General features: G+C 36.8%; 3 protein-coding genes across 8 annotated transcripts; 1 reads left to right on the top strand and 2 right to left on the bottom strand.

Annotated features, from left to right (window-relative positions):
• Window positions 1-1,138: 1,138 nt before the first annotated feature.
• On the bottom strand, window positions 1,139-5,641 carry LOC122308474 (putative methylesterase 11, chloroplastic). Of its 2 annotated transcripts, none has more exons than XM_043121822.1 (5): window positions 5,098-5,641; window positions 3,414-3,602; window positions 2,659-2,802; window positions 1,891-2,022; window positions 1,139-1,713 (listed from the first exon to the last, which is right to left on the bottom strand). In XM_043121822.1, exons 1-5 carry the CDS (start codon window positions 5,440-5,442, stop codon window positions 1,435-1,437), a joined length of 1,089 nt encoding a protein of 362 aa, XP_042977756.1. In that variant the 5' UTR covers window positions 5,443-5,641; the 3' UTR covers window positions 1,139-1,434. The 2 variants fall into 2 exon arrangements, with proteins under 2 accessions (XP_042977756.1, XP_042977755.1); XM_043121821.1 differs by having other exon boundaries at window positions 3,366-3,602; window positions 5,098-5,640.
• An 11,919-nt stretch (window positions 5,642-17,560) lies between these two features.
• Window positions 17,561-23,049, top strand: LOC122306824 (protein LONGIFOLIA 2-like). 2 transcript variants are annotated; one of them, XM_043119345.1, is made up of 7 exons: window positions 17,561-18,074; window positions 18,213-18,646; window positions 19,191-19,240; window positions 19,321-21,285; window positions 21,362-21,509; window positions 22,157-22,506; window positions 22,637-22,772. In XM_043119345.1, exons 2-7 carry the CDS (start codon window positions 18,490-18,492, stop codon window positions 22,733-22,735), a joined length of 2,769 nt encoding a protein of 922 aa, XP_042975279.1. In that variant the 5' UTR covers window positions 17,561-18,074; window positions 18,213-18,489; the 3' UTR covers window positions 22,736-22,772. The 2 variants fall into 2 exon arrangements, with proteins under 2 accessions (XP_042975279.1, XP_042975278.1); XM_043119344.1 differs by having other exon boundaries at window positions 22,157-23,049.
• Window positions 19,119-26,702, bottom strand: LOC122306825 (transcription initiation factor TFIID subunit 8-like). Of its 4 annotated transcripts, none has more exons than XR_006241532.1 (4): window positions 26,418-26,702; window positions 24,627-26,049; window positions 22,007-22,243; window positions 19,119-21,479 (listed from the first exon to the last, which is right to left on the bottom strand). XR_006241532.1 is itself a non-coding variant. In XM_043119346.1 (2 exons), exon 2 carries the CDS (start codon window positions 25,932-25,934, stop codon window positions 24,792-24,794), a length of 1,143 nt encoding a protein of 380 aa, XP_042975280.1. In that variant the 5' UTR covers window positions 25,935-26,049; window positions 26,418-26,702; the 3' UTR covers window positions 24,555-24,791. The 4 variants fall into 4 exon arrangements, 1 of the variants encoding a protein (XP_042975280.1); XR_006241531.1 differs by having other exon boundaries at window positions 22,007-23,244; XR_006241533.1 differs by lacking the exon at window positions 22,007-22,243.

The raw sequence follows: 26,702 nt of genomic DNA on the forward strand, positions 1-26,702 counted from the left end.
GAGGTGGGGTGGGGTGGGGTAGGTGCCAGGTGCTAGCTAGCTTATGCTTTATCCACATAAGGTGGCCGAATGTGGCCACCGATTGTACTTTTTAATTTTTTTAATATATATTTTTTAACTTAGTGATTAAGGAAGTGTTTTTAAATGATATTGTGATTTTTATTTATTTTTAAAAAATATTTAAATATATTAAAAAAATACATATAAAAAATGAAAAACAAAAAAAAAAAATTGTTTTGCCTTTTCGGTGGCCACCTTCGGTGGCGTTTTTCTGTGGACGTAGCAGCGTCCTTACTGTTTTGGGTTTGGTTAAAGGTGTCGGCCCTATCTTTGGCAAAGTAATGGACTGCACGTGGTTTTGCAACGAGTAATGATAGGATGCTGCGCGCCCGCAAAAGCGATGCAATGCTGATTGCGTAACAGTCCCCGCTAGATCTGAATTACAACAAAGTGAAGAAGGTAATCTCACCCAAACGGTCAAACCCACATCAGCTCACAGAAAAGTTGGGGGGAGGGGACCATGGCGGTGCACTTTGCTTCTAAGTTTATGCTTACTTGTTGCTGTGGCAAAGGGAAGCCAAAGGTGAGTGAAGACTTTAGCTGAAAAATGGCAGGCCATAAAAACCAACATTCTGAAGCAACAAGTATGCGGACAATTGGATTGAAGCGTCTGCTTTGTGTATGTCTCAAGGAACAGTGTTAAGTGCACCTACTCTGCTACTACTTGTGTCTTTCGCTTAAAGCTTTGCTGCATTTCAGACGGGTCGGGTGTCATGATGCCATCTGCATCAGTGCTTGAGAACAGAACAACATCCCGTTTGTTAACAACCCAAAATTATGAACAATGCGATCATTCTCTCCTCTCATTATTAATCTAAGTTTGTAGGATAAGAATTTCTCTTTGATTCAGATTTTCCAAGCACTACGATAGAGTTTTATATATTTTTACAAAAGAATTACATATATTACCAACGATTTTATCTCCCTGAAACAGATTTGAAGGGCTTATGTTCTTTTATCGCTGCGTCTAATTGCATTTAAGTTATTCATGGTTGCACCTCCCAAAACGAGAAAGCCCTTCAAAAGGAGCATAAACAGCATGACAAGCATACCTAGCTTTGTAATGCATACAAGGTAGTAAGAACGTAAAAATTGCCTCAAAACAAGTTGCAGTTCCCAGAATTAATATGTTCGGTATCCATGACCATGATTCCATGAACATTCTTGCTTGGAATAAAACCCAAAAAGAAAAACGGGAAAATTATTTATCTCCTAATGGAATCACTACACAGAATGTTTCAATGTTATGAGCATTTACATGATCACTCGCAGCTTGGATATGTTCGCAACTGCATGCATTAGTTTTCCTATATCATGTCAGTGGAGCCTCGGCAGGGAGAAATCTCTGGACACCATCTAGCTATGAGACTGATTTTAAATCAAGGAGATCTTCGAGATCTCTACCAATAATTTGTGTAAGGCTTGAGGCTTTGAGAAAAAAGGTGAGTGGTCTGCGCCTTTTACCCGAAAGACTTGTTCCGGGGGGCTTGAGTTTATCATGCTCTCTTGGAGGGCGATGGGTATGGCATTGTCTTCAGGAGTTTCTATATAAAACCGCCTCACAGATCCATACTTCATGTCAGTCAGAGAGAGCCTTTCCCAAACTGGTGCAAAGGGCATTGGCCTCATTGAAACAGATGCCAAAGCAACATCCTGGAATGTGAGAAACGGAAAATAATCAGTAACCGTGATAGACAAAAAAACAAAACAAAACAAAAAAAAAGAAATTACATGTAGACAAATGTGAGTGTGCTCGTACACATTCAGACACTTCTCTGCAATTGCATATATGGGCATGTCAAATATCGAGTTTCATGAGATAAAATATACCTTGGCTGGACTTTGGTTGAATAACAAATCCCTCAACAAAGATTTGTCTAGATCAATAGAAGTTGGAGGGTGCTCATTCCCATTTGTGTACAAAAATATCTGAGCCCGTCGCATTAGATCGTTAGTACCTGCCTGCAATTTACTTGCATATAGTCAATGTCAACCCAGACGCTTCATATGCCTTTTTTTTTAATTTAAAAAAACCTATCCCTTTCTATAGCCAAGCTTATTATAAGAGGAATGCAAAGGTCAGACATTGGTTAAAGTTCCTTAGAATCTGCAGCTCTGGACTCACCAAGCTCTCCCCTCATGCTGTCAGGCTTATAAGGTACACATCATATCACGGCGCCAAAACTAGTTCTAAACCCAAATCTTCTTGTTGGTCTTGAGTTCAGCCAGATTAAGGCTTTAGAACTATCTTGAAGCAAATGCACTATTGTCATCTCTCTTTTCTTTTGGTGTGGCCGGGGGGATACCTCATAAAATAAAAATGAAAAGGAGACCAGGAAGAAACACTCGGCATCCTTAGGGCCATGAAAAGAAATTCAAGTGCGGCAGCAGAACACTACTTCTGAACAGGGAAATGGTTAACCAAAGAAATATTGGGAATCAATTCAACCAAAATTATTTCTCTCTCCTTTTATTTGTTGGTGGGTGGGGAGGGGGTGACCTGTAATGGGGACACTGCTCACAATCTCAGATATGAAAATATTTTTATAAAAGTTTTTCATTGCCAAAAACACAGATATATTAGAATGAAGGGAAAACCTGTTTGGAGAACAAATCAAGAGCACTTTGTCCATTAGTCAACATAGCCGCGCCAATAAAAACAGCCTTCGAAATTTTGAAAGGAAATGATTCCATTGCATATGATATACATGCACCACCAAAATCATGTCCCACCAAAATCACCTGCTTAAATTTCAAAACAATAAGATGAAGTGAACAAGAAAGAGATATGTTCAAGAAAAAGAAAAGCGACTTGTATATCAATTAACGTCAGATCACAAAACAACTAATGTAGCACTCTATCTCCTCTCCTTTCTTCTTGTTCTCTCTCCCTCCCTCCCTCCCTTCTCTTCTCTGCTAGTTTTTCTTTTTCTTTCCTTTTTTTATTTATTTTTTGTTCATAACTCCTAATTCAGATGCTTATTTTCCTGCTTTGGCCCTTTAAGCTCCCCAGGGTCATTCTCTCCTTTTTTTTTTTTGGTTGCAAAAAGTAACAAAAAGCATGCTAAAAGGAAATTTATGCTTAAACCAACAGCCTATTTGTGATTACAAAAAAACTCTGCACATAGGTTCAAACTATGTGTAATTACCAACAGCCTATGTGTGATTACATTTATGCTCAAACTTTGCACCTAGAAGAGCTCAACGCTTAACTGTGCCTGGTTCTTTTAAAAACTCTGGTGGACATATTTAAAAAAAAAAACAAAAGAAAGAAAGATAGAAATTAATAATAAATGAGAAAGAACCTTCTCGCCATCAGCAAGATTTTCAAGCAAATCGGTAAGTGGCTTTACATATTGTGAAAGACCTGTAATGGTGTTCGGATCATATGCATGAATCCCAGAACCAGTTAAGTCTATGGCAGATACACTGAAACCACCTTCTTCTAGAAGTGCTATTGTTTTATACCAACACCACGCTCCAAAGCCACCTCCGTGGACAAGAACAAAACGGTTGGTTTCTAGGTCATCAAGCTTTATATCCTGGCAAAGAGAGACATAGTTAGGCATCAAAAGCAATTCAAAATAATAAAAGCTGAATTTTAAATAGAAAAAGAAAAAAAGTCTAGCTAGATATGAAGTAATACCGGAAAGTGATTAAATGCAATACTTTAAACTTGCTGTAAAGTGTAAACACTACCTGTATACATAAATAGAACTAGATACCCTAATTTATGTGCTGTAAAATACTAATAATAAACAGAAGAAAATTCTCGTGGAGAAAGTAAAGATAACAAAAAACAAAATTACTTATGCAAACTACCATGTATTTGTGCATTCAACTGATTCTGCACCATATCATCCAGCTAAACCTCACATTCTGAAACTAAACACAATAAGCTCAATCCCAATCAATTGGTTTACACCATGATTCTGCACGAAGGCTACCATGTCTGGAGGTGCTTAACTGAGATTGAATGACCACTTATCATTTATTTTTTCACGAAAGGGTAACCCTTCCAATATGCAGCCATTCATTGCATTTGGTTTTATCAGTTCGTGCATATACCTTGCACCTCATTGTGAGTATGTAATTATTTTTTATCACAAATAAGAAAGTAACATTTTCAATTGCCCTCACCCTTCGATCTCTCCATAGTAAAGATTTTTTTTTTTGCTGGGTATCAAAGAAAATACAACAAAAATGCATCCCCCCAACTACTGTAGAAAGGGGCAGACTTACATAATATTCTACTAATCATATTTAAATAAAAGCAATGGGCTGTACTAAGTGGCGCACATTAAATAGAATAGAGACATAATTCTGCACCCATTTGGAATGACCTCCAATTTTCTTTTTCTTCTTTCTTTTTTTTTAAAAAAATAAAAAGAAAAAAAAAGAAAGAAAGATAATGACCTCCAATTTCTATTTGAAACTCCTCTTCAATGATCGTTAATTCGTTAAAAGAGAATCCAACGCACAAAAAGATGAGAGAATTGAATGCCTCCAATAAAATATATCCAAAGGAGGCTTAAATCCGAGCATCTCGTACAATCCAACCGTAAGAATATACTCAAAAATAGTAAATTCATATGCTAGAAGTCTTACGACCTATGGGTAAGAAAATTCATGAACTTGACGACCGCATCTCTCGAATCATATGGTGATTATCACTAATTAAGATAGCACAGTACATTATGTACAAAATACGCCGAGGCACATACGGTCATATAAACAATATACGCAAAAAACTACTGAAGCTAATCGTAGAACTTCAAGTAATCGTTATTTGTTCCCATTCCGGCAAAAGAACTAATAGATGTATTAACAATCCTATTATTGACTAAACCACCATACAAACAAAATTGTAGTACACCATCAATTCAATAACTAACACTTCCACAGCGAGAGCCCCAAACACCCAAATAACCCAGAAACAAAAATCACACAATGAAAATTTAAATACTCCGAACTCCAACCATACAATCCAATTTAACTTTCAGGAAAGGAAGGAAAAAATATCCCACAAACCCGAACCTGATTAACAAGCTGGTGAGGCTGGAGCAGGGGGTCAGTGAGTGAACGAGTCCTTGAGCTTGAACTCCGAGGCAGCTGGTTCTTCTTGGACCCAGAATTCGGGTACCGGAGCGAAGCGCACCGATCGAACGGCAGAGAACCGTTGTGCTGTTGTAAGATGATGGTGGCAGCGGCAATAGCTTGTTCTTGAATTAAAGCGTCGTCGAGTTTTTCCTTGCGCGAGGATCGAATACGGGTCCAGCGGTTACTGGAAATGGAAGAGACCGCCTGCGGGTTTGCAAGCCGCTTTGCTGGTCTCTTTTTGTTTACTGGCTTGGGTAAGAGGCAGGCGCAGAGGTTGCCCATTGTTGGCGCATGTAGAGCTACACAAAGACACACGAACACGCACAGAGATACAGAGAAAAGGGTTTTTCAGGGGGAAGAAGATGGTGGCGAAGTCAGGGGCCACGGGAACAGAGTGAAGTTGGAAGAGGAGGACGGTTTCGGAATGCTGATGAGACCCGCGGGAGCGTCATATTATATACTACGAGTGAGTCAGTGTAAAGCGGACGACAAAGATAGACATGGCTTTTGCCTTTCGCCATCGATCTACTTGCACGAATATTTTTACTTTTTAATTTTCTTTTTGTACAAACCCTAAGCAAAAACAAAATTCATATTCCGTTGAGTTCAATTTTATTTGTCTATAATTTAGTAAAAGAATAAAAATAATTTTTTAAAAAAAAATAAAAATAAGAATATCCTAAAAAATTATATTTTAAATAATTTTTCAATTATTCCTAGCTAGATTTTTTCAAGAATTGTAGTACAAAACATCTTTTGAAAATATTTTAGAAATTTTTGGTTTTTATCGATATTTGAAAAATAAATTATGAATTTTTTTTTATATACGTTTATTTTCCAATCAGCCATTATTTTAAGATTTAAAATATGGCCTTCTTAAGCAAATAATTAATGTCTATATTTTGATAAAACATAATGCTACATACAGTCGTGAAATGTGTAAGTACCGTGTAATCGTTATGTGATTAATAATGTCTATGCTTTGGTGAATAATGTACTACTCTCATTTTCATTTTGTTTTTCTCTAAAAAAAAAAATTATTTTTTTAGTCCTTATGTGATTAATACATTGTTTGATTTTTGTTTTTTTTTTTAAGTATTTCTTCCATTTTATTTATATATTTTAAAAAAAATATTTTATATATATATATATATATATATATATCTCTCTTTATTTTGAACAAATTACTTGGTACTACTTAATTATCTTTAGCTCACTTAAAATCGCCGAAATATTAGGAGGGCCGATTTTAGCGACTCCGGCGTTGATTACTTGAGTTAATTAATCCGTGGTCTACTTTTTCTCGCACTTCTCGAATTAACTTGTAATATCATTATTTGCTACTTTAGCTATTTGGCGTGATAATCTAAATGATAATATATTAAGTAATGTTTGATATAATCGTGAATAATATCATGTAATATTTTGTAAAAGAGTGATTTATTATTAAGAAAATTAATTTTCTATCATATAAATTTAATATTTATTTATTTTTTTAAATAATTATATGACATTTATATATTTTACAATTACAAATATCATTTTTCTAATATATATATTTGTAGGCCGAAAAATCAAAGAAACATAGACTTATTTTGATTAAGTACTTCTACTCGTGAGCAGTTATATATAAAAGACGCCATAGTGTATATACTATTCACGTTACACGATTAATAAGATTTAAATTATTAGGATTTTATTAAAATTAATTATGAAAAGATTGTACGACATTATTAATGTTGTTGGTGGAGGTTCAGAGGCCTCCTCGTTTAATCTCAGTGGGAATTACGAGGAGTTACGTAGACTTAATGAATCTTGCATGCAAAGCAGTGGATGGTAGATTATATATTCTTGTCATTGAATATATATATATATATTTGTACCAAAATTATGTACGAAGTAATTTTTAGCTAGAGTGAATGCAGTAGTACTATTAATGTTCAGTTATTCATGTTAGCTAGCTAGGCTCAGATATTGTTCCTGGATATTGAATTATATATATAAGTTTCAAGATAGAATATCGTTATCTCTAAGGATGTTGATCGATAATTAATGAAACATTCTCAAATTTAATTAATTGTTTGGTTCATATATAGCATAAATTAAGATATTAAGGTTACTGATCCAATCCATGCAATAATTTGATCATCAGCTTGTACGTGAAGATACTATATATAAATGCTAGGTAGCTGCTGCTTCAATCGTTGCTAGCTGCATGTTGGTATGTTTCTAATTTAATTGCTTACGGCTCTTTCTGCTTCTTTATTTAAGCAGTACAGGGATGGGGTGGTGGAAAGAAGTGGTTGTGAATTATACACTTTAATTGCATGCCACCCACCTTGCACCATTTCCCCAGCTGTACATGCAAATCTACTTAATTAATTCAACTCTCTCTCTCTCTCTCTCTCTCTCTCTCTCTCTCTCTCTCTCTCTCTCTCTCTCTCTCTCTCTCTCTCTCTCTCTCTCTCTCGTGTCAATTGCTTATAGCTAGCATGATTATATGAGCATACAGATGGGCAACTTGGTCCACTCCTAGCTATTGATTCAATAATCTAAGCTTTGGTAACTGCAGGGGAAAGCAGTCGGCATCATAACAAAGCAGATCGGTTTGTACTTGTATCATGAGTTGGGCATCATTGATGGAGATTTATATATACTTAAAGAGCATGCATGTGGGTGTATAATCATGGGATGCATGATGTGCGTCTGATCCCAGTACTGATCCTCTCCCAAAGTAACATGTGGATCAGTAGAGTTTTGGCATGCATGCTTGCTCCACTTTGAGGATTTGAGCACATGAAAAACTGACAAAAATGTGATCATCTGATCTAGTTCAAGCCACGGTGCTCGTTGAAGTAAAAAAATGAGAAACTGTTGAAGTACGATCTCTTATTTCAAGCAGATGATCTTTGTCAATGTCATGATATCAATCACTTTTTTGTTGTATATTCTTAACCATATATCCTGCACTGTACAGTCTATCCTACATGTGCCTCCCCACAACATATGCTTGTGCTGCATGTTTCATTTGTGGTCCAAATCTTCCATGGATCCTTTAATTTCAAGGGAAGAACTAGGACCACTATTCATCAATCAATTTCGATTGAGATGTATTATACGTACGTTTATGCATCTGCTGCAATCATGATCATCTGTCGTGCTTCTTAGGTATGAACTAATTAATGGGTAATCGATAGGGATGTTAAAAAATGGGTAAACCGAACTGAACCGAACAAATAGGTTTGGTTAGGTCTTTTACTGGTTTCTTTTGTTTTCAAAACTGATTAAAATGATCTGGTTCTGATTTTTCATTTTCTAACACTGGATCGGATTGGTTCATATGTATATAATTTAATTTTTTATATTGTATAAAATATTTTTATATGATTTTTTATATTACATATAATTTTTATATAATATATATAATTATATATAAAATAATTTTTATTATATAATAAATTACTAATTAATATAATATTAAATTTTAAAATCCTATATCACTGTAGTCGATTTATTGTATTAATATTTATACTAATACTATATAACTATATATTATAATATACTATAAAATATCATTATATTATATATTATAATCTATCACTATCAATATAATACAATTATAATATACTATAATATATTATCATTATATTATTATATACTATAATATATATACTATATAATATACTGAAAAAATCGGGCCGAAGCCAAGAAAATCGAAATTACTGGTTTAGGGTTGTAATTGATGTGATATTGGTTATTCAAATTTCAAAATCGGTATATATTAGTTTAATTCTAAAATATATTCAAAACCAGATCGAACGAGACCAGTTACATCCCTAGTCATCGACCAAATGTTGTTCATTTTACTTGTGGGGGCAACATGGAGCTGTAAAATATAAGGCACCCTTGTTTGTTTTTGCAAATGAGATCAGATGAGATAAAAATTAAAATTTGAATAAAATATTATTAAAATATATTTTTTTAATATTATTATTATTTTGAGATTTGAAAATTTTAAATTTTTTATTTTATTTTGTTTGAAAGTTGAAAAAAATTATAATGATTAGATTAGATATATTGTAAAAATTAACAAACTAGACCTTAACGATGACTTAGAAATTGCACGTCTTGGGTTTATTAATGGTTGTTAAAAATCTTGAGGCGGTCAAGACCCAAAGTGATCAATTGGGGCCAGCTTAGGTTTCACAAAAAAAAAAAAAAAAAAGATTAATCTATTGTGGCGCCCTTCAAGATGATATTAGAGATTACGAAATAGCTAGCCCAACTCAACCCAGGCTGATACTATCTTTTACCAATATATATATTGGACTGGGCTATGGGCTTCGGAAGGTCAGAACTCTCTCTCTCTCTCTCTCTCTCTCTCTCTAGACCTGGTTGAAAGGTTTATGATTGGGAACAACTGTCACATTCAATAAAAACTTAAAAAAAAAAAAAAAATCCAAATTAATCCACACCTATAAGGGAACAATTGCAATATATATAATATATAAACAACCCACAGAGGAACACCTACGAGGATCCGACATTTAAGAAATATTTTACGTAGAAGCTACTATTTCAGTGCATCCATTGCACACACGACGTGGCTTAGTAAAATGACTAATTTCTCCCTGCAGCTGCACGTTCCCTCTCACCCATTTGAAACAGAGTTCTGTCTGCACTTTCCCCCCACCCCCTCGTCTCGCCTATCCTCTCCCCCACCGCGGCACCTAGCCCTCAATCCGCCGAATCTCTTCATAGCTTCATCTTCCGATTTACCCGCACCTCGTCCGATTTCCCACCTCATCTATATTTTCCTCTCTGCCTAGAATCTCATCATAGGTAAATTTCTAGATCTTCTTTTCTTCTTTTTAGGATTTCTGGTTGGGTACGACCATGTGAAAGGGAGGCTTGGGGTTTTGTGATTCTGTGAGGTGGGTTTTGAAGATATTGGGGCTTAGGGTTGTCTGCTGTGTTGTGTGTTGATGCTTAAGTCTGCTTTGGGTATTGTTGTAGTTTTTAAATAAATAAATAAAACTGCAAAAAATTAATTGAAAAGGATATGATCGTGGATGCAACCAAAGAATCGATTACGAGATTGCATGAGATATGATCGATACCATCAATAAATCCGTTTACTTGTTGAACCTATTTTGTTGGTTGTAAATATCTGTCAATTCTTTAACAAAGAATGGTGGGTTCTATCTTTGTAGTGCTGAGAAAATCTTTCAATCAAATTTCTAAGAAACTTTGTAGAGCAAAGAAAATTTGTGTTTTGGCACAATAGGATTATCAGTGTTATGGTTCCAGCTTGGGTCAGGACATGTAATAGAGCCTAGAGGCATAACATGATCTTATTGCCTGAGCAAGAACTGATTTCTCAAGTTTTCTTATTGCCCACCTTCTTAAATTTTTATACAATGCTTCTCCAACATTTTTGGCATTCATCCTGAAGTTGATACCTAGATAAAATAAATGCTTACCACTCCCCAGTTGAGATTGAAATGTCTCATGTATGGTATCGATACTAAACTTTGGGGGAATAAATGCTCAACAATCAAATTCATGATCACGGTATGCAACTTTTTCCAGCCTCATGTCCAGTATGTGTTATTGAAGTAAGTCTGTTGATAAGAATATTTAATTTCTTCAGGTTGGGCCTTCCACCTTCTTCAGTTCAAAACAGTTTGAAGTTTTTGATGTGGAGCTGCTTAGCGTTCAAGACTGTCAAAAGAGGACCATCAGTTTTTACTCCGATGTTGTGTGCAATTAAGTGAAATTAAGTGATGGGACTATATTGTTCCTATATAAGTATCCCTTTATTTTCTAAAATAGATAGGTCATCTTCATTGTAATGCATTTGAGTGAAGAAATGGCATCTTTATTGTAAGGTAGATTTCTTTGGAAGTGAAGTATTTATCATGTATTGAACAAAGAATAAATAAAGTGTTTGTTGATAAAGGTGTGACCTTGTATGTATATGATTGACCCAAGCAGGGGAAAATATTGATTTTATATTAATTCTCAAATGACATTCAAGAAGGTTATGCCATTTTTAATTGGCATTTTTCTGCCCCAAATTTAAGGGGCTTTTCATTTATGGGATTTTCCAATAAAACCATGTCAAATAACAGTATGGTTTGCTAAATTTATACTGTGTTGTATTTACAGTTTTGTTGGATGTAATGTCATTGGCAGTACCCCAACAAAGAATCAATAAGTCTAAATATCTGCAAACTGCCATTATAATCATAACCTATTCGAGTTCAAGGACTTGGTTTTCCAGAGTCTAAAACAGAGCACGTTCATGTGCTAAACCAGCCAACAATACTAACAATCACAGCAAAACAGTTGACTAGCATAAGTGAATCTTTACAAATTAGAATGATCCAGACATGTCTGTGCTGAAGCTCTACATAAACATTTGGCAAAAACATTAGTTCCTATTGTACTTTAACTCTAGGAAAATAAGCTAAGCACAACAGCTACCGAGCAGGGCTAACACCTTCTTTGAAAATCATATTGGCCACTTTTGGAGGGGTCCACAAAGAATTGGTAACATTTTGGCCATCCATGCCACTTCTATTTGTATTGAACTGGCCTCGTGCTTCTGTACTTTTGCTCTCCTCATTTTCTTTCCAATAAAGATTCCTAGCTTCATGGCTGTAATTAAGCCTAATGTAATCAGAAGTGGTCTCACTGCCAGGTGAAAATCCTTCAGGTGTTGATTCTTCCTCACCATACTTTGTATATTATTTCTCTCACATAACCAAAGATATCCATTCATTCCACCACTGCAAAAGGACAACAACAGGTACAATTAAGGTTTGAAACTAGAGAAGGTTAGGTGAAAAGGGTCCATCATATGCAAGCAATTTTGTATTACCTGGTTCTGATTCTTTTGTATTACCTGGTTCTGATTCCTTTGTAACATAAAGCTCATTGATTATATGCTGGATTATGTCATGCACATGCTCATTAAATGAACGTATAACATTTGAACAGCTTTGTAAAAGCAACTCTGATAGATCATACATACATTGATCATTGTCTGAGCAATGTGACCATCTATTTTAGGAGGTGCAGACAAAGACTTAAGATACATTCTGATGTATTTCAATAAGATTGGTAAGAAGACTAATTGCAAAAGACGAAGCACATAGGACATGTTCCTTTTAAAGGATAGTAATCAACACAACATGCAACAGAAATGATGTATTTTTTACTGTTTAGAAAAAAAAAATTTCCACATTAAATGAACATACATAGTCCCAAAAAAAAATACTTTTTAAGCAAAAATTGAAAATCTGATAATATTATAAAAGAAAAAAATAATTAAAGAACTGAAACTTGAATTTTCTGCATAACAATTGAGAATTCGATTGATGACATCCCTAAAGTTCTTCCCAAAAGTTTGTGATACATTAAAATACAAATAAGATCAAACAATGGGCCATACAAATAAGCTCCAACAAATAAACATCACAGAAAAATTATGAGATTAGAAGATAATCAGCAAAAAACCAAAATGATATCAAATGAAACTGCGCACTCATCAAATTATGTTTAAAATAATTTAAGTTAGACAGTATGTAGTTTGATTTTTTTCTTACCCTAATGTGTTAAGTTTTCGCATCAACCAACAAGACTCCAAAAAAAGTGAATACAATTGAAATACCCAAAAAGAATTGAGTGTAACTCAAGAGATCCACAAAGAGGGAGGAAAATGGGGGGCCGACGACAAATGACTACTTCGAAGGCTAGCCTAAAATAGAGACATAAATAAAATTAAAACAAAGAAACAAATATTTTCAAAAAAGAGGGTTCCAACCTCAGTATATTTCTTGAAAAACAGGACGGTGATGGCTGAAATTTACAAAAAGGAATCAACCAAGAGAACAGACCCTGATTTCAAGCTAAACGAAGCTTAGCATCGAGCATATAATCGACTAAAATACATTATGAATAAAAGAATGAAAACTGAAGACTCAAAGGATGTACCTGAGCTTTTCTTTCGTGGATCGGACAAAGAAGAGAAGGCAAATGAACACTTTAGGAATGAGCAAGAAAATGCAGAGAAATCAAAGTAGAGAGAGAGAGAGAGAGAGAGAGAGAGAGCTCAAGGACCTTCCATGAAAGCAACGAAAACTTTAGGCCGTGTTAAACGAGAAATCCGAAGCTTAGGAGTGGCGGCGCTGGGGCAGACAGAGGAGCGTCGCTTGGTGTCGTTGGACAGAGAGTCGGCGTCGCCGGCTAGCGCTGGGCAGGGGAAGGTAGGCGACGCGAGCGAGGGAGGAAGTATTTCGCGAGGCAAATTCGAATGAGGGAAAATTTGAATGGGGGAGGAGAAAATCAACGGAAAATGAAAAATGAAAACACATGTTTTGTTTTACGAAAAAAAAGAAGCCACGTAGTGTGTGCATTGTGTGCACTGCTACAGTAGCTTCTCCGTAGAAGAACTCGACATTTAAAGTACTGCCGACTAACATCTTGAGCATACACATGTACATGAGTAACACACACTCATGACTTTGGCTTTCCATCCATCATGTTCTCTCCTCCCCACTGAAGCATTAATTGTTGACCCTAAGCCGTTTGTGTCCGACCGCCCATAATTCCCATCCAACCACAACTTTCATACTCTTTCTGCAATAAAACCACAAGGTTCAAAACAGCAATCACGCACAGACAAGATCACATGTATCCTACCAAATTTCAAAGGGGTTGGTATCATGTTGCATGGTTTTCAAAGATAGTATGCTGCATATATGTCAGGTTTCTCTAGGGACTAGGGAGGGGCTTATTTCGAATACTTGTGCAACAACCAACCAAATGATGGAGAAGCGTGCTATATATCTTCAACTCTGGGCCCATGCAGTGCCATGAGTGTTTTGTTTTTTTCCCCGTTTATTGGGTGCTATTCATGTTTAGATCAGCCCATGCAGGATCATCTGTTCTAGTTAAGTTTAAAGAAGATAAGATCTAGGACATGGGAGTCATACTATTCTAGCTAGACAGCAAAACTTGGCATGTTGAGAATAGATAACTTTGAGACTACTTTAATTACCTGGCAAATTTATCAAGTTACGATTTGTACGACTTTTCCCAGTTGAGTTGTCAATCTTTGCGTAGCGAAGCAACGTACATTTCTGGTCATGTACTTAAGTACTACTGCTTTAATAACCACAAGTTTCAGCAATCAGTAGATAAATTCTTCATGGATACCTGACCATGATTAATTTTTGTTGTTATTTGAATTCCATAATGTATTTTTGTGGTCGATAATAATAGAAGGGTTTCCTGGCATGCATGCCCATCAATGCCAGGCCACGCAATAATGCTGATCATGAATAGCGTGCTGAATTATTTATGTGTTCCTTCTTTATGAAGTTGTGATCCATATAACAGTCCAGCATTAATCAACATTTTCTTCAAGTGATACGTTAGCCCAGCTATATTCAACACGTTAGTAGTAATTAAACTCACAAATTCATGACGTAGTTTCATGTCATATATATAATACGTTAGATGATCTAGTACTTTACAACAAAAATATTAATTTTATAATCTGATATATAATATCAAATCACATTAATTGTTGTAAATTTACTTTTACGAAATCTCTTTGTGATTAATTAAAATATTTATCTTTCTTCAATTATCATGGAGAAGGCAAACTAAAAGCTAGCTAGATATGTTATAAGTATTTTGTGTTTGTTGGTAAATATGGAAAACTAGAAATTAGGAGTACTGTTTACAGCTTCACTTTTTTTTCTTTTTCCTTACGCCTCAAGCAGCTTAGATCATAAGATGGGATCTTGGCTTTCGTATACCCCATACATATATTATATTCAATTATATAATTGAATATAGAAATCTCTAAGATCGTAGTGGCAATCGCTTGCTAACTTGTTTGATGGTCACACAATCTAGGCTCCTTTATGTAAACTCTTTAGAATGTTGATTAATATAATGGCCATCATACATAGTTTATTTGACTTTATAAGATACTAGCTACCTTTCATGTTGACTTAAAAGCCCCCATTGTTGAGTGTCCTGATCAAGGGGGATGAGTGGGGGACATCATGTGCCAATCATGGCGCGCAGTACTACTGATAGGGTAATGCATACTTCATGGAGCCTAAAGCTAGTTTAATTTAGTACGTAGGTCCCTTCATGCCTAATGAAGTTAAGGCATCCCTCATGTGCCATCTTCACTTTTTGCATGTGATTGTGGAGTACTATATATACACATCCCATAATTCTACAATCTTATCTATTTCAAGCTTCATCGATCATAATTAAACCCCTCGATCTAGCTAGTACTTCTTTGATCGTTTCTCGTGATCTCTTTCCCAGTACTTGTAATCACATATATAGATATCATGGGATGTCTAAGATCATGACTAAATAGCGATTATTAATCAATATATAATATCCAATTAATTAGAATTAGCATGACCAGCTGGCCGCCAGTTGATAAATGCTCCAAAAAAATTACTTGGTTAATCTGCTATATTATAAAAAGATAATCACGTCTCCAAATGCACGCACTCAAATGCTGCATGTATTACTAATTGCCTGCCTGCCTAGGATGCTTTGCACATATATATATAGAAACGGACAGAGCAAAAAGACAAGGGAGAAGAAGATTGTCTTGCAATAATGTAATCCTTAATGCGAGAAGATGATCATGATACAATGACACATGAAATCTTGTTCACATACGTACAATAATATCAACTACTACTCTCATTCGGTAAACCGAAATTCGGACAACTTGCAAATATCGGCCTTCCGTACGCATGCAGTGAGTCCTCATTCTAATTGGCATGAATTATTTTGATTTAATTTATATATATATATATATAATTTAATTTATTTTGGGGGGAGGGGGCAAAGAAAAGTTAGTGTTTTTGGCTGACAACTCATGACAAAAACAAAAAGCAACAACAAGCTGCATTCTTAAATTGCAGATCACAGGGAACTAAACGAAAACCAGGAAAGAGCATGATGCATATATATGAGAATTAAGCTGGAACGCAAGTTACGTACACAAACAGTACTACAGCTGCGAGCCCTACCTGTATGAAAAGAGGAACTTGTTCAAAGAATTATTGAATCATAGTACGTAGTACTTGACGTAAAACGCACAGTTCTAAAATATCTGTTCCTTTTCCATGGCAAAAAACCTATAGATATATATATATATATATTGTTTTATTAGGCGGCTCTGACAGTACTCGTGGTCGATCGTCATGAGCTCTTGTTTCATTCAATGATTTCCAAGAAATTCAGGAAGGAATCATGTACTCGACATAACATCCCACTGCATAAAATTAGCTGCACCGGCATTGGGATTTCATCTCCAAAATGAGACTCCAGCGGCCAATATATAAACATCATTATAAACACAATATGACACAGTAACAGTACGTACGAGATGAGACTTTCAAAAATCATAAAAGAAAAATATTTTAATCACAAGAAATTATATTCTGCTCAATTTCGGAAATTAACCTTAGAGGCTAGTCGATCCACCGATATTAATCACATTGTAGAAAGGCCTATATATATACGCGGGGTCATGATGTCTTCACATAAAAATAAAGAGAGTAAAAAATATTAGGACAATATTAATTATGCACCGTGCGTTAATATACTTAATGCCATAATTAATTACGAACTTAAAGCAGACTAAAGCTAGACGTACGTGACATGGATGCATGACGATCGAAGACGAATATATCCAGATGAAAAATGCATGCACGCAGGGTACGTACTAGATCAGTAAAATGAGAAGAAAATAATATTTGGAAGTCACTGTGAGAAAGACTAGCTTGTAATCATGTGCCACGTAAATACATCGATCGATGGGTTTTGTGCATGCAGATCATCATAAAAGAATTTGCTACATATGCATGAAGTTTTCAAATCTCTCTCTCTCTCTCTCTCATGTGCTATATATATAGAATATCTGCATATATATATAGATACAAACACAAGAAACAATACTAGTACTGGCGAAATTAAATGTGGCAAAGCATGGAATATTACTTCAGAAATATTAGTACTGATCATTATCACCAAAAGATAGAGAATCTATTGGAGGGCGTTTTGGCAAAATGGATAGATAGAGGAATGGTTTAGACGCTGCAGGCTTTCCAGTACATAGATCCACATGCTCCTCATCATCTAGAGAGGTCCACGCTCCTGACCCCCCCACATTATTCTGTCCTCAATATGCATGGAAGTGGGAGAAATATGATCAGTACTCCACAGTTGGTCCACTCATGATTCACAACCCTCCCCCCCTCCCTAACCTACCCCCCCCCCCCTTCTCTCTCTCTCTCTCTCTCTCTCTCTCTCTCTCTCTCTCTCTCTCTCTCTCTCTCTCTCTCTCTCTCTCTCTCTCTCTCTCTCTCTCTCTCTCTCAGAGTTTCATAAAAAAAAAATTAGTCATCACAGTTACTACTTCTCAGTCTGATTTTCAGCATCGCTACCATGTAATACTCCACATACCCCCACATATTCTCTAGGCTCTTGCCTCCATATGATACTTCCCAGACCGCCACATATGATCTATCCTCTAGGCTCTAGTTTCCTTTCCTTGAGAGAGCAAAATTAATGAAAAAGTATTCTTTTGTTCTGTGAGGAAAACCAAAAAGAACAATATACATATATACTTCTGGGGTTTGGAGAATTTCCCCTGCTTATATATTTATAGAGAGTCCTTCGAAGGTGGGGGAGCTGGTACTGGTATTCTTTGGGTCTTGCGTCCCTACCATTTCTGTAGGTTACATTTAATTATGCACAAGATATTGGCTGCCTGCATACCTTGTTCAGTAAAACCAGGTCCCCATTGATCACTAGAACAACTTAATTACTCTTCATGGATAGGGATACTATTTGAGGTTATGTACTTTCTTTTCGTGATCTCTTTAAAACTGTTCCTATCCACTACTTTCTCTTTTTCCTGAAAATTCTCTGAAACTCCAAAAGAAAATTAGCAACTCTAAAAGAAAAAAAACACTCATGAACTTTCTTTGCAGAGCGGAACTTTGAATGAAGAAGCTAGCCTTAGTGCAGTACTGTTTCTGACGGCCTCCAAGTAGCTGGAGAAAAACAACTTCAACCAAGCTAGAAATCCTCTTGCGGGTCGATGCTAGACTTCTGTCGGTATATATATATGATAATACCATCGATTCGAGTACTCTTAGATTCTGAAAGTCGATACACCAGGAATCTTGCTGCATTCTCGGAGATGGAATCTTAAGTAGGGTCGACGCTGGGTAAGTGTGACTTGCGTAGGTAGAAGAGGAGGTGCAAATGTCTGCAAATCTTTTGTATACCAGCTCAAAGGATGAAAATCAAGAGCTGCAGAAGCAGGTTGGGTGCATGAATGGAATTTTTCAGTTCTTTGACCGCCACCATTTCCTCACCGGCCGACGTAGTAACAGCCACGGCCACAAGAGATTTCTTCCAGGTAATTTAAATTTGTCTAGGTTTATGGTTTGTTTACATCCTGAGATTTTAGCGAGGTCCTTCAAGATAATTTGGGACAACACCTCACCGCACTATTTTATAATTTTTTATTGGCATGAATGAATGCATTGGGCTGTTCTTTTTACATAAATTGTTAATAGTAATAAAAAATCTCAGCAAAATAATCTGTGTTCAGGTTTATGTCTGCTTTAGAAACTTAATATTAGAGAGATTCAGATGACTATTCTTCATTACCATAGCTTTGTCATGGGTAATCACATTTCCATATCCTAGTCTCAATCGGCTCAGAAACCGCATCTTATGGCCTTTATGTTTGCACCAAAAGCATTTTGAGAGAGTTGTTTGATCTGCATCATGACACTGTATTAGCTTCTTCCACGTTTATCATGCCCTGTCCTTGTAAACTGATTACACCTCTCTTCCTCCCCTTTTTTACGCTTTTGCAAGCTTGATAATGTTAAAAGTTAATACCATTGATCATTCTATCGGTTTATTCAACATCTCACTTCTAGTTGTTACAATAGGTCAAAATAGGAACTCCGCAACAGAAACTCGTGCATTACAGAGAGTTACGGTAAGAATTTGACTTTAATCGCTACTACAATGCTCGTTTCAAGCAGATGCAATTTGATATATTTTGGCTTACAATTGTAGGAAAGAAACCCAAAGAAGTTTGTGAAAGAGAAACAGAGAGTCTCGACAGAATCATCCCAAACCTCTCTTTCATCCTCCACATGTTCATCTAGCTTCTCCTCTCTCAACTGTAAAACAGCTCAATTCGAGCCATCTTTGTTTAACCAACCCAGTTTCCCTGGAAACCCCACTCTGCCTATGAACAAACCATATGCGTCTTTGCAGTCAAGCCAGCAATCTCTTGATCTTCGAGATGTTGTTAAAGAACCCATCTACAGAGAGGGCCGTGCATTATCGGTGAAGACTTATAGAAAAGAGGTAGCAGTAGGCACTACCTTGAAATACATAGGCTCCCCGAGACCTTTGTCGCCACCCAAATGCGTCAAGTCCAGAGCTTCTGGTGTCAATGATTCAGTTCGCAGTCTTGCTAAGCTCCAGGAAGTACCAAGGAATTACAAGGAACAGAAACAAAGAATCGTGCTCTCCTCACTGAAGGATGTTCCCCGGCTCTCTTATGATGGAAGGGTATCACAAGATGCATGCAAGTCCAGAATAAAGCTCAAGGAACTCCCAAGGCTTTCATTGGACAGCAGAGAAGGCTCCATAAGGGGTCCTGCCTCTGAAACAAAATCAAATTTTCTTTTGAAGGATCTGAAAAGAAGGAATGACGACTCCAGTGAGAAGCTTAACCAGAAGCAAGAACCAGAAAGTTCCGATCGACCATCAAACCTTATAGTGAAGTTGATGGGATTGGAAGCTTTCCAACAGTCAACATCCACCAGTGAGAATCCATTAGGGTTTATTAGTAGCTGCCAAACTGATAAATCTGATCCCCTCTCAAAATCATCAAGAACAACTGATGGAAACAAGAAAAATCAAATTTCTACTTCCCCAAGGAAATCGTACAAGGACCCCATGTCATCCAGGTCAAAAGATGCTGATTCAGTTATGAGGCCTACCTCAGGATCAAGATTCCCTACAGAACCAACTCCGTGGAGGCAGCCAGATGGCAGGCAAAGTTCTCAACAAATACCTTTCAAGTACAGGGAAGCTACCACAAAAGCCTCAAACTCCTACCCCTCTGTTTATGGTGAAATCGAAAAACGGTTAGCCAAACTTGAGTTCAAAAAATCTGGTAAAAATCTCAGAGCTCCTAAACAGATGCTTGAAGCAATGCAGAAGACCAACACAGCATTAGATTACAAAAGAGAGCAAGCTTCAAAATTTGCATCACAAACATGCAACTATGGCAGTTATCACCAAAGCTCAAATTTAGCAAGCCCAAGAAAGGTACAAAATAAGGACTCAGTTTCCACCACAACCAAGGGGCTGCATTCTTCAGAGAGTTCTATATTCCCAATGGTCAAAATCAGAAAAACAATGGATTGTGCTTCCACCATAATTCCGACCGAATGTATGTCAGGTCTCAACAAGCCTGGTTTTTCTGCAAATGGGAGAATGGCTAAAATGCAAACAGCTAAAGATCTATCGCCAAGAAGCAATCATCTAAAAGACCATTTCAGTCCACTGTCTTGCTCCACGGATAAGAAAACCAATGTGAGAACTTCAAAATCAACATCAGCCTTAAAGGTGCCTAGACACATCATTGGAGAAAACAACACAAGCTCAGTAACTGTGAGCCCGAGGTTGCAACAAAGGAAGATCAGTTTGCAGAAGCAGTCACCTCCCACCATCCCATCTTCGGATACAACCAAAGCCATTAGGCAACGTACTAGACAACCAGTGGGACCAATCTCCCCGGGTAGAAAACTCAGACTAATATCTCCCAGTTTGCAGCAATGCAATGACCAGTTGAGTGAGACCAGCAGCGGCATGAGAAATTTAACTCACCAAGGTGACACCTTTTCTCTGACATCAGAAAGCAACATTAGCTTGTGTTCTCATACTGATACAGAATTCACAAGCACCAATCACTCTGATAAGATCAATGCCACCTTCTTCAAGCAGGATGGCAAGAAACATAAGGTAATTTGTGCATGCTCTTATTTACCCACACAAGTAATTTATTATCTGGTTAACAGGTTTTGTTTCTCTCATTTAGACTGCACCAGGGTCCAGCGAAGACAGGATCATGGTTAAACCTGCAATAGCTGCCTTAGAACAACCAAGCCCCGTGTCTGTTCTTGATGCTACCTTTAACAGAGACGAGTCAACATCTCCTGTGAAGAAGATATCAAAAGCCTTTAAAGGTGCAGTTCTTGTGGACAATTGCCTCATCTAGAACATTGACTAGTGCATTCATAATGATGATTAAAAAAATGATAACATAAGCATGATAGTTATAAAAAGAAAAACAGCATCAATGCAACAAAGGCGGGCAGATTAGGATTACTGTTGGCATGGTTTAGTGGCAAATAACACAGTTTCGAATATGGAAAATACTTTAGCTACAAAGGGATTATACAAAAGTAAACCCACAAACTGACTTGGCTTGATGTGATACGTCAGATTGTAAAATTACTTTTACTGCAAAGTAGATCTAACGGATTAAATGAAACCACATCTGTTTGTGACTTTATTTTGTGTAATCTCTTAGTGCATGTAGCAGTTCTCTGAGTTTATATTGCTATGCAAACAGGGCAAAAATATAACATGGTTTCCAGTATAAACAAAAATTATGGCTTGGTTTCCATATTTTATTTCATAATCCACAAGTGCAAAATGTAAAGCAAAATAAAACAATTACCATTTTAGGAGTGCCAACACAGTCCACTCCTACTTACAATAAGAAATGAGAGGGGCAGAGAGAGTGTCAGTGAGACAGACGGAGAGACTGCTTTATTATAGGATGCAAGACTCTTAATATACCGAATTCTCCTCGAAATTCTTGCTACAGATTATGAGGCCCGAGATCCTGAAGAAGGGGAATGGATTCCAGTAGATCGAGCTCAATTGCCGACGAGAACAAAGCCCTGTTTCAGTGCTGATGTTGATGATAAAAAATCAGAAAGCATCCAGCATTTAGTTCAGAATATTCAACAAGAAAACACTACTGAAGAGGAAACCATCACTGCTTACACTGCAGCACTCCATGAGAGCATGAATTCAAACTACAGACACATTTCAGAAATATCGTTATCATCGGGCCTCCTTAGAGATCTTGACTCTGGCTCAACAACCATTCAGCTCCAAGCATCGGGCCACCAAATCAATTTTAACTCGTTCCTTGCATTGGAACAAACAAAGGCAAGTGCTGGGCTCTTGAATGATAAGCAAAGTGATGAAAGAATTTTTAATTTAGAACCCTCTGAGAAAATTCAAAGAGTACTCGTATTTGATACTGTTAATGAAATTCTTGTTCGAAAGTTGCTTTTAGGATGTCCTACTCCCCCACAGAAATGGTTATCACCAAAAAAGCAAGCAGCAGGAAATCCAAAAGGGCAGCACCTTCTGGAAGAAATTTGTTCAGAGGTAGATCTGCTAAAGAATAATAACTTGAACAGAAGCCTAGTTGGCGAGTATGACAGCTTGAGGAGCATCATATCAGAAGATTTAACACATCGATCAATGAAATGGATAGATTGCCACAGCGAAATTCCTGGGTTAGTGTTGGATATTGAGCGGTTGATCTTTAAAGACTTAATAACTGAAATTGTAAACAGTCAGGGAGTTGGTCTGCAAGGCCAGTCTGGTGGGCCTTTCAGGAAGCCACTCTCAAGATAGAACTTCTTTTTTTTAAGTATTCTCCATGTAGGAGTTTTGGTAACATTGAACAGATTCTCTCTCTCACTCTCTTTCTTTCTCACATTTTATATTTATCTGGGTGGGGGTCTTGCTCTATATAAAATCTCAATAATTCTTTATTATCAGCCTAGCTCTTTGCTAGCCAGTAAATCTCCACCTTAAATTGGGTCCAATACATAGATTTTCTCTCTCCTTTCATATTTTTGGCTTCGGCTAAGCTCCCATTCAATGTGGCTGACCCTGAAATAATCCACTTCCTTCAGCGAAAGAAAATAAAAGCAATCTCTACAAACATATTGACATATGCTACTCTCTCCCTCCCTCTCCTCCCTCCCCCACCCCCAACCCCCTTGCAAAAAAAAAAAAACAACAATAACACAGATAATTAAAGTTAAAGACAGGGTTCCTCACCACTACAAGTAGAAATTCAGCAAGAAGGCTCCTAGCTATATGGGATAAATTCTAGTATCCATGAAGTGCCTATGAGTCCATTTTCCAAAGGAATTGTTGCTTTTGATATGCTAAAGGAAAATTTTGTTGTTACTGTTTTGTCTGATGACTTAATTTATTATTTATCTGTTTGGGGTTAAAATGTGTTCTCAGGTACAAACATCATCTCAGAAAACATTTCTGAAAAGACAGCTGCATAAATACTTTCCAAAACACAATCTAATAAAAACAAGCACAATCATGCATGAGAATGCAGGAACAAATTAGGCTATTTAGAACTTTATGACAAGGTTTGAATCCTTTGGAATGTTTATAAAATTCTGTATCTCCTATGCAATTATATAAAGCAATTTCAAACACAATTTTGATGTGCTTCGCTAACAAATTCAAAAGTGAAGGGCACCCAGATTTTTCTACTCACCAGTTTCATTGTTGAATATGAATGCAGAGAATTTGAAATGCTAACATTGTAAGGATAAATCCATAACTAGATCAATTCAATAAAATATAAAACTGGTCTTGCTTGTAGTGATTAAATTAGATGCTTTTAGATCAATTCCCTAAGACCCAATTATTCCATTTTCTTTCTTCCTGGCAGGTACTTTGTTGAAATTAAAAGAAAACAAAAGAAATGGTCTTGTTTTAGTGATTAAATTAGATGCTCAATATAACAAAAAAATAGTAAATTACAGTGTTAATGTATATCTTTTAGAACTTTTCTCCAGTCATTGGAACTCATGGATGAAAGCATCAAATCCCAAGCCCCCACCCCCACACCTGCATGCCAACTACAGTTGAATTTATGATGCATAAGGTGTAAATCACATAATTCTATTTCTTGTTAATCAAGGAAAGCATTAAATCAATTACAAAAGCAATCCAATCAAAGCTGAACAAGTAGAGATACCCATTATCGATCTTAGTCTCATTTAAAAGCACAGAAGAACATGATATTTCCTTTTTTCTGATCTCCAGAATAATAACTATAGTTAAAAGAATATTCTAGAGTCAATTTATCGGGCCTGGTACAAACATGCACTGCACTGCTAAATCCAGGCCAGCTTACGATAAAATATGTACCATTTGGTATTGGATCATAATAAGAGAAGAAAAAGAATTTCATTTAGAAAGAATCATTCATTGGGCCTACCATGGCTACAACATACACATACCTCAAAAACTTTTTAATGTGGGAACATTTCTGCATGCGGTTTGTTGTATCCAATCTATAATGCCCTATGCAGAAAACATTATGCCCTTCACTACAATTACCCTGGAACCATCATCTGTCACGAGTCTCATAAACAAGTATAAAATTCTAATGAAACAAACCTAATTTACAAATGACCCAGTTCCTGTGTGTGTCCCATAGACTCTTTCAGAATTTTCTCGGCCCTCATCTTCTTGTCATCCTTCTCATTTTCCCTCCCAAACCATGGTGAAGTTACCTCAAAACTCTTTTTCTGAAGGCTTAAATCTTGCATTGTCCCTAAGGACTTCCTTCCAATACCGATCTTAAATTGTACAGCTGGCCTGCTGTTCAAAAGAACCTTTTTTTCTTTTTCTTCAGAATCAAGCAATCTGCTCTCCATTGCTTCAATATCTGGAGCCAATGCCTCTAACACTGAGATATGATTATCCCTGCCATGATTTTCCATACTAGGATTTCTCATGATTGCTTCATTTAAAAGCTTCACTTTCGCTGGAAGAAGAACAGGAGATACCTCCTTTTCTCCGAATTGCAGAGGTGCAGCAAGAAACGGATTACTCCCAACTGCTTGTTTTGCCTTAGTAGCATCCCCATGGTTGACTAAGGAGGGTCCTTCCAGTCCACTACAAGCTAACCGTTGATGTAAGTTCAACAAAGACCTTTCTACCTTTCTGTTGTGGCTTTCCTGGTCAATCTTAGACGTGGGAGGTTCTATACTTCTCTCAATCCTAGAAGATGATGGAGCATAAGTGCTGGGATCAGGAAAAGCAGGCAACCAAGCGGGTATATGCTCACCTGGAGGCTCTTCCCCAATTTGTAAAAAACTTGGAGTTAGCTTCCGGTCTTTAGCAACTGGAAACTGCGGAAGAGAATATGCAAATGGGATCTTTTCAGCTTCATCAACATACTGAACAAGTTCCTTAACTGTGCCTGAATTTGCGAGGCAATGCTCAATATCTGAAGCACCCAAAAACCCCTGTACCAAGCCCAAATCTTCCAACCCTTGAATTATATCAAAAACATTGCACTCCGTTCTACCTGAAAGATTGGCATAGAAATTTGCAGTCTTGCCGATTTCATAAATGTACCGAACAGCAACGTCAGACAGTGTTTCAAGAGCAGAGTGCTGAAAAGTCTGAAACCCCTGACTCTCAGATATCTGTGCTACAGCAAGCCTTGCAGCCGCTCGGGCCAATTCATCTCCACCGGCTCTCTTCTGACGAGCTGGTTTTTCAGGTTCTCTTTCACTCTCCCGACCTCCATCGCTCATATTCAACACCACATATCACTTCATTCGATGTTGCAAATCTAAATGCACCATTCGCTGTAATAATTTCCTCCAAAATCCGCCTTATTCACCCACAAATCGTCATTTCATCGATGACCTTTCATTGGGTAGCAAATAAAATGTTGGAAAAAAACCAGTAATCAAAATTTTGAAAAAAACCCGTCGAAAAAAAAAAATTTGAAAGGGAAATATAATCTTAGGGAAATGAGCTTAATTTACTGTTATTCCATGAGCAACCAATTGGATTTTTAAAACGTTTCGAGACACGCACACGAACGCACAGTTTAAAAACATGAAATTACTCTTCATGGAAAAAAAGTATTCTACATTTTCTGAGAAACCAAACAGAGACGTGCTAATATTAAAAGTACGGCCAGCAAACCCTAGAGATCGGCGTTGGCGAATTACACGAAAATAGGAAAAGAATACAGAAAACAAACGGAGTTTCAGCTCAGCAACACTCACCGGTCAGTTCTAGGGTTTGGATCTACTTTGAGCATCGAAGAAGATGAGCTCAGAAGACAGTGCTCCAAAGACGACCAGCTTCAGCTTGAATTAGCCTTAGCCCCTCTACCCGGAAAAGCAAGAAAATTGCTTGATTTAAATTATAGCTTATGGAGGTAGAGGTAGAGGTAGAGAAGGTGGGCTTAAACCCCAGTTAAACCCTCTGGATCGAACGGTAAACTGAGAGAGGAGAGAGAAAAGAGAAAGAATTAGACCTTCGGGGGGGTGCGATACTTATAGAAGGGA

This window comes from Carya illinoinensis, chromosome 4, assembly GCF_018687715.1.
Source record: "Carya illinoinensis cultivar Pawnee chromosome 4, C.illinoinensisPawnee_v1, whole genome shotgun sequence".
NCBI classification, from domain to species: Eukaryota; Viridiplantae; Streptophyta; class Magnoliopsida; order Fagales; family Juglandaceae; genus Carya; species Carya illinoinensis.